Source organism: Taudactylus pleione, unplaced genomic scaffold, assembly GCF_031769625.1.
Source record: "Taudactylus pleione unplaced genomic scaffold, aTauple2 ptg000105l, whole genome shotgun sequence".
Taxonomy (NCBI): domain Eukaryota; kingdom Metazoa; phylum Chordata; class Amphibia; order Anura; family Myobatrachidae; genus Taudactylus; species Taudactylus pleione.
In genome coordinates this window covers 6,386,712-6,405,129 of record NW_028284507.1, presented here as the reverse complement: position 1 = coordinate 6,405,129, position 18,418 = coordinate 6,386,712, and the positions used below count along the sequence as shown (strand labels likewise).

Sequence of the window (18,418 nt, the reverse complement as noted above, 5' to 3'; positions counted from 1 at the left end):
CAGTAGTACAGTGCTTGTCACCCGCACAATGTCCAGCTTCACCAGTAGTACAGTGCTTGTCACCCACACAATGTCCAGCTTCACCAGTAGTACAGTGCTTGTCATCCACACAATGTCCAGCTACACCAGTAGTATAGTGCTTGTCACCCATACAATGTCCAGCTTCACCAGTAGTACAGTGCTTGTCAGCCACACAGTGCCCAGATTCACCATTACTACAGTGATTGTCACCCGCACAATGTCCAGCTTCACCAGTAGTACAGTGCTTCTCAGCCACACAGTGCCCAGCTTCACCAGTAGTACAGTGCTTGTCAGCCACACATTGCCCAGCTTCACCAGTAGTACAGTGCCTGTCACCCACACAGTGCCCAGCTTCACCAGTAGTACAGTGCTTGTCAGCCACACATTGCCCAGCTTCACCAGTAGTACAGAGCTTGCCACCCACACACTGCCCGGCTTTACCAGTAGTACAAAGCTCGTCACCCACACAGTGCCCAGCTTCACCAGTAGGTGCTTGTCATCCATACAGTGCCCAGCTTCACCAGTCGAACAGTGCTTGTCACCTGCACAATGTCCGGCTTCACAGTACAGTGCATCATCATTGGGGGCATTTAATGCTTCAAAAATGCTGAATAATAAATCTGACGGTTTAGAGAGTAAGATTGGTGTGCTTTGGTTTCAAACTGCATTTAATAAAGTTCAGCATTAGGTGCCATATGGTACCTTACACTATTGGCAATGCGCAGATTGCCTTGCAAATCCTCCCCACATGCCCAATGCAGCTGTTTCCTCCCCCGCCGGATGGTGAATTCCTAATATGAAGGTTCTGAGTAACATACACCGGCACCTGCTCATAAACCTGCATGACTCTTCTTACAGTCACCCCTGATGGTAGCCCATAGTTATGAACCACAGAGTCTCCAGGTAAGAAAACCATTTAGGAACAAGTGAGATCGAGCTGCATAAGCAGAAGAATATCATAAGTCTGTTTTGTTAGTAATTTAAATATTTAAAAAGTCTTCAAGCAAATTTCAGATGTTGTAACGGGTGTCAAAAATTATCTTTAAAAAAAAAAAAAGAAGATTATAGGGGGACATGTATCAAATCTTGGAGAGAGATAAAGTGGAGAGAGCTAAAGGACCAACCAATCAGTTCCTAACTGTAATTTTACATGCTCGTTTGAAAAAAGACAGTTAGGTGCTGATTGGTTGGTACTTTATCTCTACCCAAGGTTTGATACATCTCCCCCAGAATATGAGTGATTGAGTGTTCTGCTAATACTACATCACTAAAAAAGAATAAAACACCTGGCACCATAGGCTCACATAGGGACTGCTACTGAGTTGGGAGTATCTTTGTTCCTGGACAAACCATGCCGCAATGCAAGGGGTGCAAATACATTTATTTGTTTTGCTTGCAGGGTAATTACTGGCTGCTTTTGCATGTAGCCCACAATTGCTGGACAGCTTTAGATTACACTGCAATTTAGATTTCAATAAGGACATGTCCCCTCACAAATCTAAATCGTTCTGTACATTTTGGGCCTGATTCTGAGTCACGAGCAGAGCAACTGGAAGCGTGGACAGCAGCGTCAGCGGCAGCCAGATTTTCTACCTTATGCATATGCGAGTATCTGTATGGCTTCAAATGGAAATGCAATGTTGACACCCAGAAAATCCAATTTCACAGACGGAGAGATCTGGCCACAATCCAGCCAACTCAGAATCGCCCGGAGATTTGTAAATGCTTAAATTCACTACGGCACATGCACAGTTTGCAGCCGTGTGCGGAGCTTCATGCAACTCAGAGCAAGGACCTTTACATCTGTGCCACATGCAGTGCAGCATGGTTATGCCAAGGTGCAAAGTTACTCCTTTCTAGTGCTTTGCTCCCAACTGCGAATGAGCCCCAGATAGAGAAATGCAGTTAAATATCACGATTAAAGCAGTATTTTGTGTGCAATTGCATATGCCATCACATTTGCAGCTTAGACAATAAGACAGTCTGATTTCTTTTATTTATATATGTATATTAATATATATTCCTCTGACATACCGTAGAACACTGCTTACCTGTGGCTTGCTTTCATCCTCATCCTTGTAATAGCAGAGATGTTGCCCCTTTAGCACAAAGTATTTTTGCTGCCAGTTCTTGACGAATGTCTTCTGCTGTTTCTTCAACCACCCACTCTTCACTGGTTTCTCCAAGGAGTTGTGCAGCCGCCCAGATGGTAAAGAATGTTCACTCATCGTGCTGACCGAACGGACTGCAGAAGAGGACAATGGAATTGGGGGTAATCCAAAGATATTACAGATACTTCAAAATGTATTTTAAACACTAAAAGATATGACAATGTCAGTCCCCTGTCACCATGTTTTATGCAATATTACAAGCACTTGGGTCTAAATAACATCTGGCTGTAAAATCTTTAAGGAAGTGGCCAAAAAACAGGTTTCAAAATATACTTCCTCTACTGCGTAGGAGTGTTATAGAGAGCAGAAGGGTAGATAAAAATAAGTCCGGCAGTTTATGTATAATAATTATATATTGTCACTTAGAGTCATGGACGGTAAGAGCAGAAACTGCGCACTCATCTGTTACCTGCATCTGTTAAGAATCACAAACACATAGTTGAAAATGTAGAAATTTATCCAGACAGCATATTTTCACTAAGGAAAAATACAAGTGCACATCATATTATGTCACACATTTACTCCTGTTTATATTGTGTACTTACATGTGTGTGTACCATACTTGTCTTCTTTTGAAAAACCATTTCAGGGAGATTGTGAAAGCAACACCTACTGTATGAGTGCGCGTTAAAGTGGGCGTGTACTGCTACATCTGAGAGGCGTGTCATAAAATTGATTTACATCCAAATTTAAACGAGTCCCAAAGCAGTTAGTAAGATCTACTTGTTGATGAAAACACACTGATAATTTTCATGTAGCCATAGGTATCATTGTGCCTTATAACCAATATAGGGACATTATACTAATGATCCCATTTGAATGCATATACAGTGGTGTCACAGGGGGGTTGCGGGCCGCACCCAGGTGTCACCCACTGAGAGGTGACACCAAACTGCCAACCTCCTCAGTGACAGGAGCTTGGTGCTGCACTGTAGCATTACATGAAGCACTTGGCTTCTGACACAGTGAGGGAGCCGGCGCTTTGGAACAGACTTGTTCCCGGGGGCAGCCCGCAACTCCGGACCCCAGGAGTGACTAAAATGGGGGTTCGGGCCGCAAGGCCACACCCCCTACCCGTGAAACCACGCCCCCAGTCCCGAGAGGGTGTTCGCACAACAACCCTCCCTGCACCATGTCACCTTAGGGTGGGATGCCACTGTGCATATATCCATGTTTTTTTGTTATATAATAGGTTCATAATGGGAGTACGGTGTCAGGTATATTGCTACTATTTTAGGGAGTCTCCCTGACAATAAGGGAGAGTTGGCAAGTATGGTATGTATGTGTGTGCATGTTTTTTTTTTCTCCAAGAGCAATTTTTAGCATACGTTTTATCAATTCCTATCTATACACTCTAAAATTGTCGCTATTTAGCGTTATGAGTCGCACAATAGAAATAATTGCTTTCAGACTTTGATTGTGGTTCCAAAGCACAAAAAGTTATTATTCATTATAAAAGCAGATGGTTACATGATGTGATCTAAATACAATTAGCGCAAATAAATCATACAGTCACAAGGTACAGTCATTACATACGCACGCGCTCTGGATCCAGATCCCGGCATCAAAGATGAAATCTCCGTCAACAGCAAAGCAAGAAGACTAGCATCTAGTTTCAGAGAGCATGCATATATACTCTAGTAGAGATAGGCAATACAATAGAACAGGTTGGTATGATTCCATTGGTTCTTCTTTCTGGTTCTTCTGTTACAGTACAGTTCATAGGTCAATTCGTATGGTCACATTCCAGCCTCCAACAGCTCTTTGTGTCAATTTTCCCGCTGCATAACAAATTAGACTGGCTGCATTACCGGAAACATTTCAATCCCTAACTCTCTATGATCCATAACTTGTAGACACATGTTGCGATTTCTTCCTCGATGTAACCGGAAATCTGCAAAGACATAGTGGTTTAGAATGACACCAAACATGGTCTGCTTATAATATACTAAACCTTAGATATCAAATAACATGTATTTAACAACATTAATGATAATGAATAAAACCTTAAATATTAACCTTAATGCTAGGGAACCTTTTTATGTAAGTGTGCAGTGTGTAAGTATTGGGGTATTGAGAAAAGACGCTAGTTAGCGTTGTGCGGCTACGTGTTTTGTGGAGTACACCGTGGTACGTGTTTTGCAGGGTTGATCATATTATGTTTTAGTAACTGTAACTGTATTTACATAATGAGGACTTTTAACATCTTTCTATTGCGTGGGAATCGTGGGAAATAATAGCATCGCCGTATGTACTTATGTGTGAGATTCACTAAAATGGCGCTGGGCAGCCAGTCGCAAAATGGCGTCTTGTTGCCATTCGCAAAATGGCGTTGTGCTGATTTAATTTTAAACAGATTCTGTCTCAGCCAATTATCCAGCTTTGATAGTCCACCCTTTGATAGCAAACAACATGCTATCACACTCGGATTTTAAAATTAATTTAATTTAGGCTTACATTATGACATATTATTTAGTTTTATATTATGGGATGGCACAAGGTGGTTCTTAAACCATCAATAATGTCTATCTGGGGGTACATAAAACTACCCTTATACGCACACCACGGATCTTGGGAGATCATGGGAAAGATGTGGGGATGCACCAATCCTATAAAGGAAGTCTTGAAGGGGGTAGAGACTTACATTATTTAAGATATTTTAAAGTAGCATTTTAATAACACATTTCATGCATGTCTAAATCTTATACATCATATGGTGGTACCTTCTAGTTCAGGGTTGTAATGCAGTCCTACATTTACCTCAGTATTCATATTGTTACTACTGACCACCATCATAATTTCATTCTTTCGGTTTACCTTATCTTTACATTTTCCACATTTCAACACAGTAGGAACACACATGACACATAAGCCAATTACTATGATGACAACCAGTATGAGGATCAGGAGTTTACCTATACTCTCAATGATTTCCTGGACCCACTCTCCTAGACCTGAGAACCATTTCACTGGGTTCAACCATGAAACCCATTCCTCTACCTTCTCCTCTACTTCAGCCACTGAAGCATTATGGTTCTTCCGAAATTCCCATTTCAGCTGCAGAATTTCATCCATCTTCCGGTCTATCACCTCCTTGGGGTCACTAGTATTATTTGTAATGTATGTGCAACACTTTACACCAAATTGGGTGGCCAAAGTTACGCAATACCCTCCAGTGACAGCTGTTAAATAATTTAAAACTAATCTGTGTTGCACCAGTTCTTTCTTGTAGGCCTGCAACTCCTTACCTGTGTACCTAAATGTGTCATCATACATCTCGGTGATATTATCTGTTAATATAGCAAGATCTTGGATATATCTAAAATTTAGTGTACCCAGAGCGATCATGGTGGGATCCAATGCTACCAAAACTTGAAAGCCAGTTGTCTCACTAATTAACTGTGTAGCTTTATGTACGTCACCAGGTATCATATTTCTTTTGTCTCTGTGTTCATACTGTGTGTGAAGAGATATTGATGGTGTGTTTTTATGAATACCAAGCATTTCACCATGTGTAAGGGTCATAACCTCTGGGACTACTCTTCTCAGATAACACAAACCTTCCAAACTCGGAGAGAGCCACTTATACGCTTTTCTACCACATATAAAATATACATCATCGGGGAGAAGATAAGGAATATAATGCATCATGATCATCCAACACATTTCCTTAACAAATGATCCTATCTCAGGTTCTCCCATCTGTCTAATACACGTTTTTGGTTGTATCACCCTAGCACAGTACCCTTCTGGTATTCTGCCAACCATTTCTTTGGTGTTACTTATTGTGTATTTATACTGTAAGTGTCTTCCACCTGACCTAATTGTGCGTAACAGTTCATAATTCATAGGCTCATGAACAGCTCTTAGTGAGAAGGTCATCGTCTGGTTATCATTTCCACCTTGGCACTGGCTTGCGGTCGGTAGGGGGGGTGAAGTCTACTATTAATACCCATCAACTTACACATGTTTTGGAAGACATCACCTGTGAAATGAGTACCCCTATCACTTTCAATAATTCTAGGGATACCGTATCTGCATACAAACTCCTGAACAATCTTCTTAGCAGTAAACGCAGCAGTATTAGTGGCAGCTGGGTATGCCTCAACCCAATTAGAAAACACATCAGTGCACACTAATACATACTTGAGATTCCTGCAGGGTGGTGATTGGATGAAATCAATTTGTATTACCTGAAAAGGTCTGTCAGTCGGAGGAATGTGGAATGGTTTGGTAGGGATCGTTTTCCCAATGTTTTTCCTCAAGCAGGTCAGACAGGACATTGCTCTCTTTTCCGCTTGAGAAGAAAAGCTTGGTGCATATCAGTATGCTCTCACCAATTTGCACATACCTTGCTTTCCTAAGTGAGTCAGACCATGCGCTACCTCAGCCAGGCTTCGGTAGTACGCCTTGGGAGCCGCTGGCTTACCTTGTCCATCTCTCCAGAGTCCAGAAGACTCTTGCCCACATCCCTTGGACTTCCAGACTGCCTTTTCCTGGATGGAACACAAATTTTGCATCTCAATTAATTTCAGCATGTCAATCATTTGAAACATCATTTGGTTAATTTTCACATTTACTTTTAACACTGCTGCCCATTTGGCAGCTTCGTCTGCCCTGTTGTTGCCCAGTGACACCGGATCATCCTCACAAGTATGGGCTTTACACTTAATTACTGCCACTGTCTTAGGCAATTGGATCGCTGTCAGTACTCCTTTTATATGTCTGGAATGTGCGATTAGTGTGCCTGCTGCTGTCATAAAATTTCTCAGATGCCATAGAGCACCAAACTCATGTACTACCCCCGAAGGCGTACCTAGAGTCAGTGTAGATATTAGCAGATTTACCTTATGCTAACTCACGACACTCTCCTCAATGCTACCAGCTCTGCCACTTGGGCCGAATGAGGTGGTCCTAAAGGTTCGGCCTCTATGACATCTTCGTCATTTACCACAGCATAACCTGTACATAACTCTCTAGTGTCAGTTTGTCTATGACAACTCCCATCCGTGTAAAATGTCACATCTACATTTTCTAAAGGTGTATCCCGTATGTCAGGTATTGCAGTAAAGGTTTGATTCAGATATTCCATACAATCATGTGCATCAATATACCTGCAGAACTCACCTTCCGCCAGCAACTCACCTCTCTCCACCCTTTGTGCATCATGTTGCACATATGGTAAATACGTAGCTGGATTTAACATACTGCACCGTTTGATGGTGATGTTTGCAGGTGCTATAAGGGCTAGTTCCCATTTTGTGAACCTAGCTGAGGAGACATGTCTGGTTTGGGCAGAGTTTAGCAAAGCAGATACAGCATGGGGAGTATAGACAATCATATCATGGCCTAATACCACATCCTCACTCTTACTGACCAATAGAGCAGTTGCTGCTACACTTCTTAAACACGTTGGGAGTGATCTTGCCACAGTGTCCAATTGTGCACTGTAGTATGCTACGGGCCTACTGGCGTCACCATGTTTTTGTGTGAGGACCCCTGCTGCACAACCATCAGCTTCCGTACAATACAAATCGAAAGCTTTTCATAATAAGGTATTCCCAATGCAGGTGCTCTTGTCAGACTATCCTTAAGATTAAGGAAAGCCTGCTCTGATTCCTCTGTGTGTGTGACACGATCGGGCTTTGAGGAAGAGACTAAGGGCCTCATTCAGAGGCGGTCGTAGGATGCAAGCGGTCGTTCTGAAACAGGGTGGCCGCTTGCATCCTGAACGGCCGCCTCCATGACGGTCGTTAGGCTGTGGGTTAACACCCACAGCTCTAACGACCGACAAGGGTGATGGTCGCGATGGTCAAGACCATCGGGGCTTACGACGAGACCCTAAGGTAGGGTCTCGTCAACCTTAAGCACCAGGGAGCTTCCTGCTCTGATCGAGCAGGAAGCTCCCCACTGACATCACTGATGATGTCAGTGGGGCCACCCCCAAATGGCAAGCGTTCCTACTGGAACGCCTCCGTTTGGCCAGGCACGCCCCCGGCCCGCCCAGAAAACGGGGCGAGCTGTCACTCAACATTGACAGCTCACCCAGTCTACGACGAGACCCCTAACGATGGATCACCCGTTGTTAGCCGAGTCTCGTGCATGCGCACGACGGAGCCGGCTCCGTCATGCGCACGACGGAGCCGGCTCCGTCATGCGCACGACGGAGCCGGCTCCGTCATGCGCATGCACTGTGGGGCAACATCGAGTCGGTTGTGAGCGCTCAGCGCTCACGACCAACTCTGAATGAGCTCCTAAGTCCTGTAATGGCAAGGCCAAAATAGAAAAACCTGGGATCCACATTCTGCAGTATCCACATATTCCCAAGAAAATACGAATTTGCTGTTGGTTCTGCGGCAGGGTCTGTATGGTTTGGATTCTGTTATTTGTCAGATGTCGTAACCCCTGGGTTAGGCAATGTCCCAAGTATTTAACCCTGGACTGGCATGGCTGCAGTTTGTCCTTAGCAACCTTGTGTCCTGTTTGCGAGAGATGAAGCAATAAAAGTTTAGTATCATTTAAACATGACATAAACGAATCAGAACATAACAATAAATCGTCCACATATTGTATTAGAACAGATCCATTGGTAGGTTGAAAAGATTGTAAACAGTCGTGTAAGGCCTGGGAGAAGATACTGGGGCTGTCTATGAAGCCCTGGGGCAATCATGTCCATGTGTATTGTACACCCCTGTATGTAAAAGCGAATAGGTACTGACAGTCAGGATGAAGAGGTACAGAGAAGAAAGCAGAACAGAGGTCAATGACAGTGAAATGGGTTGCATTTGGTGGGATCTGCATAAGAATGACAGCTGGATTTGGCACTACGGGAAATTGGCTATCTACTACCTTATTAACCCCTCTAAGGTCTTGTACCAGCCTATAACCCCTCCCACCACTCTTCTTCACAGGGAAGATGGGACTGTTAGCTACACTTGCTGTACGGACTAAAATTCCCTGTTGTAATAACCATTCAATTATGGGATAAACCTCTAACTCTACCTTCTGTTTTAATGTGTACTGGGGAATTTTTGGAGCTTGCCTACCGCTTTTTAGATTTACCATTATGGGAGCTACATTTGCCATTAATCCAGTGTCCTGTCCATCCTTGGTCCAAAGTGAATCTGGAATTTGGGATAACATTTGATCTACCCGAGATGGATTTTTACCTGAACCAGTAGAGTGATACATTAACCTTTTGGTAGTGTCCAACATATCCCTCACCTCGTGCGCAACTCTCTCTGGGATATCCAAGAATATACCATCAGGGATACAATATATGACACATCCCATCTTACATAACAAATCCTTTCCCAGTAGGTTAGTAGGAGCCGTTGCTGCCAAAAGAAAAGAATGCCTGGTATGCAATGGCCCGATAGTAACCTCTGTGGATTTGGTTAAAGGATAATGTTGCACTTTACCCGTTACACCCATTGCTGGTACTGTCTCGCTCGTCACCTGTAAATTAGCTGGAGATTTTATCACTGATCTGGTTGCCCTTGTGTCTACAAGAAAAGGATATTTAGTACCAGCTACATCAACCATCATCACCGGTTCTTCCCTAGTACTCCCGTTAACCTGACTAATCTGTAGACTACAGGTATGACCTGACCCCTTGCGTTGAATCTCACTCTCCATTACAGCATTTAAGGCCACAATTGGAGCTGGTGACTGTTGGAAATTTCCTGCACTCTGTGTATATCCCTTATGTGGACATCCAGGTACTCCCTGGTTAGTGTGTCCTACCTTCTTCACCTTACAGTTCCTACTTACATGTCCCACTTGGTTGCAGTTAAAGCACTTTCGTGAGTGGGGTGGGTGAAAAGGTTGCTGTGTGGGTTGAGCGGTAGAGAAAGATTGTGGGTGTGGATAAGGATTTTGAGGGTAATATGGTGGCTGTGGATAGTATGGGATTTGTGGTTGTGTGTGTTAAGTGGGGTAGGGCTGTGTTTGAGGTGGTGTAATTGCATGTGTGTCTGGTGGCTGTGATGTCACATTCATTCCTTCTAGAGCTTGAATACTAACAGCCATTAGATTCTCACTCTAGGTCTCTCTTCTTGAGGATGTTTTTATCATGCTCAATAGCGGATTCCCTGAGTGTGTCTTTAAGACCATCCATAAGTACCGTGATGATCATTTCCCTGTAATGAGTACTATCTTTAATATCTTCTATCCCAGTGTACTGGGTGATAGCCTGCAGTTAACTACTACTGGAAAATATACACCCAATTGAGTTATTATGCGGGTAATGTTACCTTGGTTACCCTCGTCTGTTAAAGGACCATCTCCATCCAATACGCAATCCGTGATAAACTTTTTCACGTCAGTATTGTGTGGAAGACAAGCCCTTAAAACCACTCGCCAATCTTTATTGGCATAAACAAATTTTTCAAGAATCTCTGGCATTTTGCTAATTCCTTTTTAGGGTCAGGGTAATCATTCAATATGGAATTTAGCTCCGCTCTTGTCCAAGCACAATGTATTCCTACCTCCCGTTGTGGGCAGTACACCATTCGCATCCGCATTCCCATTTAGAATAGTTATTGTCTGGATGGGATGCAGACCGGCTGCACTGTTACCTTTGACCTTGTTACCTGGCTGGGGATTTAGTCTACTACTTCTACGTATAGAGTTAACAACTTCCTCTACGGGTGCAGTGGATGTTAACACTTCCTGTACTACCACTGATGAAGATGGGGCCACCACTCGTGCTTGTTGTGATGGAGCATCTAACATGTGTACAGCATGGGAAATGGCAAACATAACAACAGGTTCATCATCCGCATCAGAAACATTTTCCTTGTGATTACTCAAGAGAGGGTACAAGTTACATGTTACATTTTTATGAGTTTTTACATCGACTGTACCTACACCCCCATCCATATGGGGGTGCGTGTGAACCACTGGCAATACCTTCCGCAAGGCTACCTTGCTGTGCGTGCTATATCGCGGCGCGCACGTACTGCAGTTTAGCGCTGCGTGTGCATTCTCCTGCATCGTGCTCGTGACGCTAGTTTGCGTCGCGTGCACACTTTTAAGCCACGCATCCCCATCATGCTGCCACAACTTTAAACACTCGTTATACTTTATCTTTTTCATTCGAGAGTGTACCATACAGATTCTATCTCGGACATTGTTCAATACCTCCTTATCAAAGCTGCCAATTCTGGGAAACGGTTTAACACTCTTCCTCGTCATTTTAAAACATACATCACAGTACCTAGTTGCATAAGCACCATACCTAGTATGCATAATATGCCGTGCCAACCCAAGCGGCGCTTCCAACAGCAGCACATCAGCTAACATCTCTACCGTTTGCTTGGCTCCCATCCTGGGAAAATAACCTTAAGCTTTTCAATAGAGATTTAGACTGGTGAAAGAACATCAAGGCTACTTTCACTTACCTGTGGACGATATTAACAGGATGCACCCGCACACCTATGGAAGAATAACCAGGCTGCTTCCACGCACCTAATCCCTTTTTGACTACCTTTCAACTGCTAGCATTTAGGCATTCCAATAACACCTATCCTTTTCAGTGATTTCGTTCACCCTCTGCTCAGTTCACAATCACAATTTGCCACAACTGTGCGGTTCAATTACAATGCTCAAATAACCCTAACTGATCACTGAAACTGCAATCACACTGAGACCAGATACCTACAACAAAGACAACAACTACATCTGCTTATGTGTATAGACTGCGGTATCTACTACTGAGCCACTAGGCCGACACCTGGCGCCTAGCACTTAAGGGTCCTACGATACCCTTAACTAGGGAACATGTTACCCCTACCAACAAATGTTCACAGTTACATACCCTTTTTCTGCACAGAAAAATAAATGTTTTCCCAGATTATGGCAACACTGATCAAGATATTTACAACAATGTTAGCTATCAATATCAGAATGCAATCTCAACGGCTTTATTTAAAACACGTGGCAGCAATACAGGAAATACGTATTGCTATTGTGCGACTAGTCGCATACACCATAATGCGACTACAACACAAAACGTATTATTACCCTTACGCTATTGTGCGACTTCCCCTTTTAGCATGAAAATGTATCAACGGAGGAAAACAAACTTTTTCCTCCCTTGTCCCTGGATTCTAATCAGCGCTCCTTGAACTCACACCATATACGGATAGCGGTCTCTCAGCAACCAAGTGGTAGCAGGTTTTCGAAGGCAAAGCGTTCTCTCTTGCTTATGGCGCCTTTCCACCCTTTTGGTGAGAGATTGCTGACCGTGTGTCTATCATGTAAATAGTAGCATGATTTCACACTGCGAGTCCCCAACTATCGATTCCTACCTATCTATGCACTTTGTCGCTATTTAGCGTTATGAGTCGCACAATAGAAATAATTGCTTTCAGACTTTGATTGTGGTTCCAAAGCACAAAAAGTTATTATTCAATATAAAAGCAGATGGTTACACGCTGTGATCTAAATACAATTAGCGCAAATGAATTATACAGTCACAAGGTACAGTCGTTACATAAGCACGAGCTCTGGATCCAGATCCCGGCATAAAAGATGAAACCTCCATCAACAGCAAAGCAAGAAGACTAGCATTTAGTTTCAGAGAGCATGCATATATACTCTAGTAGAGATAGGCAATACAATAGAACAGGTTGGTAGATTCCATTGGTTCTTTTTTCTGGTTCTTCTGTTACAGTACAGTTCATAGGTCAATTCGTATGGTCACATTCCAGCCTCCAACAGCTCTTTGTGTCCATTTTCCAGATGCATAACAAATTAGACTGGCTGCATTACAGGAAACATTTCAATCCCTAACTCTCTATGATCCACAACTTGCAGACACATGTTGCGATTTGTTCCCCGATGGAACCGGAAATCTGCGAAGACATAGTGGTTTAGAATGACACCAAACACGGTCTGCTTATCATATACTAAACCTTAGATATCAAATAACATGTATTTCACAACATTAATGATAATGAATAAACCTTAAATATTAACCTTAACGCTAGGGAACCTTTTTATGTAAGTGTGCAGTGTGTAAGTATTGGGGTATTGAGAAAAGATGCTAGTTAGCGTTGTGCGGCTACGTGTTTTATGGACACTGTGGTACGTGTTTTGCAGGGTTGATCATATTATGTTTTAGTAACTGTCTGTATTTACATAATGAGGACCTTTAACATCTTTCTATTGCGTGGGAATCGTGGGAAATAATAGCATCGCCGTATGTACTTATGTGTGAGATTCACTAAAATGGTGCTGGGCAGCCAGTCGCAAAATGGCGTCTTGTTGCCATTCGCAAAATGGCGTTGTGCTGATTTAATTTTAAACAGATTCTGTCTCAGCCAATTATCCAGCTTCGATAGTCCACCCTTTGATAGCAAACAACATGCTATCACACTCGGATTTTAAAATTAATTTAATTTAGGCTTACATTATGACATATTATTTAGTGTTATATTATGGGTTGATCATATTATATGTTTTAGTAACTGTCGGTATTTACATAATGAGGACTTTTAACATCTTTCTATTGCGTGGAAATCGCACTACGCTAAATAATAGCATCGCCGTATGTACTTATGTGTGAGATTCACTAAAATGGCGCTGGGCAGCCAGTCGCAGAATGGCTTCTTGTTGCCATTCGCAAAATGGCATTGTGCCGATTTCATCTTAAACAGATTCTGTCTCAGCCAATTATCCAGCTTCGACAGTTTTGTGCAACTTTTGAATGTTTATTGGTTTGTGCCTGTAATGCGACTCTGCAAAAGAAAACTCAATTATTGTGCATGGCCGGATTTAGCTGCAGCCTAGGGGGCGCAGGTGCTAATTACCCAAGCCCGGGCTTGCTAGACAGGTCCCGGTCCACCACCCCACCTCACCCTTTAACCTGTCAGCGGCAGGCTCAGCACGGCACACTTTGTTGTGTGCTTGGTTACGATGGCCATTAAGCTCAGCAGCTTATGCGAGGCAGTTATTTTAAACACTTTTTTTTGTAGTGGGTGTGGTCATTCCAATTAGGCCACACCCCTACATACAGAGCTCAGTGCAGTTCTTTACGGCCCTGCGCATGCTAATGTTACATTACTACCCCTGCATCTCCTGGTGGCATCCAAGTGACATTTCTGATGGAGCTGGCAGTAACCTGAGCCCACAAGAATCTGGAGTTACCACCTCACATTGAAACTTGGTGGTACCCAGCTCTCGGCTTTTCTCTCAGATGAGCAGAGTGAAAGACTTCTCCTGCTAAATATAGTTGGCTCCAGAGTGAGAAGTAAATGAGCAGATAAGAGTGCCATAGCACGCATACACACATGGGATCAGTGTGATCCAGGAGAGCCCAGAATGTATTGGATACACATTCTCTGGAATATTACATGGCTATAACCTCTCTAAGCTCTCCCTGTCTTTCTGGTATAGCATGTGGCAGAGGTAGAATCTCAAAAAACTCTGTGCTAGAGGTCCTTATCTTATGTTTGTTATTGGTGCCGTTGAGTCCGCTAAATGCCAACCAGCCTCAACCAACAGTCTATAAAATATGGCAAATGGAAATATGCAGAAGGCAACAGACTGATCAGCATTGTGTTCCAAATGGCAGATGACCCTATTTATCATCCTAATAACTATATCTCCTACCACCAGCACCTGCCTGGCCTATATTACCATCCCTACCTCCGCAGGGGTGACACCAACATGCCAGCTCCTCCTCAGTGACAGGGAGCCAGGCACTGCACACTAAGATGCAGCGACCAGTCACTAAGGAGCTGACAGTGCAGGCGGAGGCTCTGGGGAGGGCCGGCATCTCCTGTAGTGCTGGACACACCCCAGAGTGAGGAAACCGGGGGGCATACCACAAGGCCACATCCCCTCCCAGCGAGTTAACTCCCCTTTTGGCGTGCTCAGGGCTGCATCTCCTGGTGGCATCCAAGTGACATTTCTGATGGAGCTGGCAGTAACCTGAGCCCACAAGAATCTGGAGTTACCACCTCACATTGAAACTTGGTGGTACCCAGCTCTCGGCTTTTCTCTCAGATGAGCAGAGTGAAAGACTTCTGCTAAATATAGTTGGCTCCAGAGTGAGAAGTAAATGAGCAGATAAGAGTGCCATAGCATGCATACACACATGGGATCAGTGTGATCCAGGAGAGCCCAGAATGTATTGGATACACATTCTCTGGAATATTACATGGCTATAAGTGTGTGATGATATCTGCAGAATTTGTTGGGTAATTATCACTCAATTAAGGCAGAAGCAAAATATTGTGAGAAGATAAAGAGGCACAGTGGATCAATTGTTGAATTGAATTTATGCAGTCGATTATTACACTGATATATAAAGTGATATATGGACCAGAGTAGAATGTATCAATAGACTATTGTGGAGAACACTAGTTTTATTTCACTTGCACATTGTTATTTTTTCACATTATTATAATTTTTATTTAAATCTTGCTGACCTAATTTTAAAGGATTTAATAAAAGTTACATTTTAATGTTGATGGGTCACTAGAAGTTATAATTTCAGACATGATTAATCCGTGAGTGCCCCGTTACAGGAATACTTACATTTTTTTCTTTTTCGATGGCACTGCTGTTGCCGCCAGTTGCTCTGCTCTCCTGTTCCCTCACTCTGGTGACTAGTGCCATAGTGTTAGCAGGGGTCAGAGCGCCCCTCCGATTGCGATGCTCGCCCTCACCTAGAAACGGCCCTGAGGGTACTCGTCTCTTTATTAGATCTTAAGCTATTCACACTTATACTACTTGCAGCTATTCTAATCTTAAATCTGAGCCACACTCACGCCTCGTCTCAGTTGTGCCCCTTTGCCAATGAGGCTGCAAGCTCTTTCATGTCTGCATTTATTTTGTCTCAGACAATTTCTAACCTCTCTAAGCTCTCCCTGTCTTTCTGGTATAGCATGTGGCAGAGGTAGAATCTCAAAAAACTCTGTGCTAGAGGTCCTTATCTTATGTTTGTTATTGGTGCCGTTGAGTCCGCTAAATGCCAACCAGCCTCAACCAACAGTCTATAAAATATGGCAAATGGAAATATGCAGAAGGCAACAGACTGATCAGCATTGTGTTCCAAATGGCAGATGACCCTATTTATCATCCTAATAACTATATCTCCTACCACCAGCACCTGCCTGGCCTATATTACCATCCCTACCTCCGCAGGGGTGACACCAACATGCCAGCTCCTCCTCAGTGACAGGGAGCCAGGCACTGCACACTAAGATGCAGCGACCAGTCACTAAGGAGCTGACAGTGCAGGCGGAGGCTCTGGGGAGGGCCGGCATCTCCTGTAGTGCTGGACACACCCCAGAGTGAGGAAACCGGGGGGCATACCACAAGGCCACATCCCCTCCCAGCGAGTTAACTCCCCTTTTGGCGTGCTCAGGGGTTTTACTTGCCACACTGGGTGTCACAGACCTCAGTGCTGCCACTGTCTGTAATATTATTTAGAATATACAAGTGACATCTGAACTCACCAATCTGTCTATCTATATAATAATGGTATCATAAGTTACTGATTATATTTTCAGGCATTTACACATATATTAATATCACTTGTATATTATATATGTCATAATATACCCCCTGTAATTTATAAGTATACTATAAGTCAAAGTGAAGTTATGCAACCATAAAAAGACACAAGGCTACAAGCAAATCACTTTTATACACAGATCTTCCAAGTGACTTGTAATAATTTATAGCAGAATATATGTTATTCCAAGTGCAAACTGAAGTAGTGGCATCAGGACCCATCAGCTACACGATACTATTTAAAGGAGTAAAGGCAAAACTGTTCCTCTTTTAATAGTTGGGATTTCCTAATTAAGCAATTGTGCTTCCTACAAAGAGCCTCATGCTTAGGAAGCCTATTTGTCAAAATATATTTGCGGAATATCCCACAAATATTAAGTATCCCCAGGATGTATGTAGGAATGGACTGCAGTGATCAACCTTTTTCGATCATAGAAGCAACTCCTAGAGGATTCTAGGGTAGCTGGTAAAATACCAAATTTACCAAGCTGACCTTTGCCCTGGTTGTATAATGCCATCTTCAGATGGCATTAGCCATTGTAGACTATAGACTACAATGTAGGGTTCCTCTCTGGCAATGGCCATTCGCACAGGCATGGTCAGCAGACCATACAAGCACAGGAGAGCTGCTGGCTCCCGATGGCTTTACTTCTTACACATCGCAGGAATGGGATCCATTGGGAGCCTCTGTCCCTACGTGTGTTTTTTGTTACATTCAGATGTAACTAAAGCCGTATACACAGTAGGGAATTTTTATGAACGATATGGCCGATAATGATATCGTTCAGAGGGCCTGATTCAGACCCGCTCGCAAGCGGGTCGATGGTGGCCCAGTGCGCACGCTTGGCGTGAGCGAGTGCAAAAAGCACTCGCTCTGGGACTCACTACAAAAGGGGCGGCTGTCGATGTTGATCAACAGCTTGCCCCGTTTTGTAGGCGTGGCCGGGGGGTGGCTTCACAAATGGAGGCGTTCCCAAGCGAACGTCTGCCGTTTGTGGGCGGCCCCACTGATTTCACCAGTGATGTCAGTGAGAGAGCTTCCGGCTCTATTAGAGCCAGAAGGTCTCTGGGGCTTGTGGCCACGAGACCCTACCACAAGGGTCTCATCGCAAGCCTGATGGTCGCGATGGTCTTGACCATCGCGACCATCATTCTGGCCGCTCGCAATAGCTGTGAGTGGTCACCCACAGGTATGCGCCCGCCCTGATTCAGAGCGAGCGCTCGCTTTTTGCGAGCGCCTCTGAATCAGGCCCAGTGTGTATGCAGTGTACGACCAACGATGCGCTCTACTGCAGGTCATTAACAATGTCTTTTGTCATCCGTACATGCAGGCCAATCTGACGATATCGTCAAGAATTGCCTGTTCAGAGATGTGGCAGGATGACTTCACTGAAAGATATCTTTAAAGCTACATTTCAGTGTGTACACCCAATATCATTTGTCCTGCACTACAGAAAGTTCAAGGGAAACCTTTCACCAATATTGTTCATACAGCACATCGTCTAGTGTTAATGAGCCCTAAGGGCCTCATCAGGGGCTGGCTGGCAACTTTTAGCCTGGGGGGCAAATGCATGCAGGCGGCCCTGGCAGAGGAGTAGCGTGTAGCCAGGGTGCCCAAAAGAACGTGCGTGCTACGGCGCCCCCCCCCTCAAGTGTTCTAGGGAGGAGGTGGGTCCATATGGGATTAATGTAAGATA

The 18,418-nt window shown here is 43.8% G+C and overlaps 1 protein-coding gene across 2 annotated transcripts in view; it reads right to left on the bottom strand.

Moving 5' to 3' along the window:
* The window catches only part of ARHGAP25 (Rho GTPase activating protein 25), a 133,709-nt gene that overhangs the window by 64,455 nt on the left and 50,836 nt on the right, over positions 1-18,418 (bottom strand). For both annotated transcript variants that reach the window (XM_088470871.1, XM_088470872.1), the window contains exon 2: positions 2,073-2,266. In XM_088470871.1, coding sequence (XP_088326997.1) covers positions 2,073-2,266 — 194 coding nt within the window. The remainder of the gene's footprint in view (positions 1-2,072; positions 2,267-18,418) is intronic.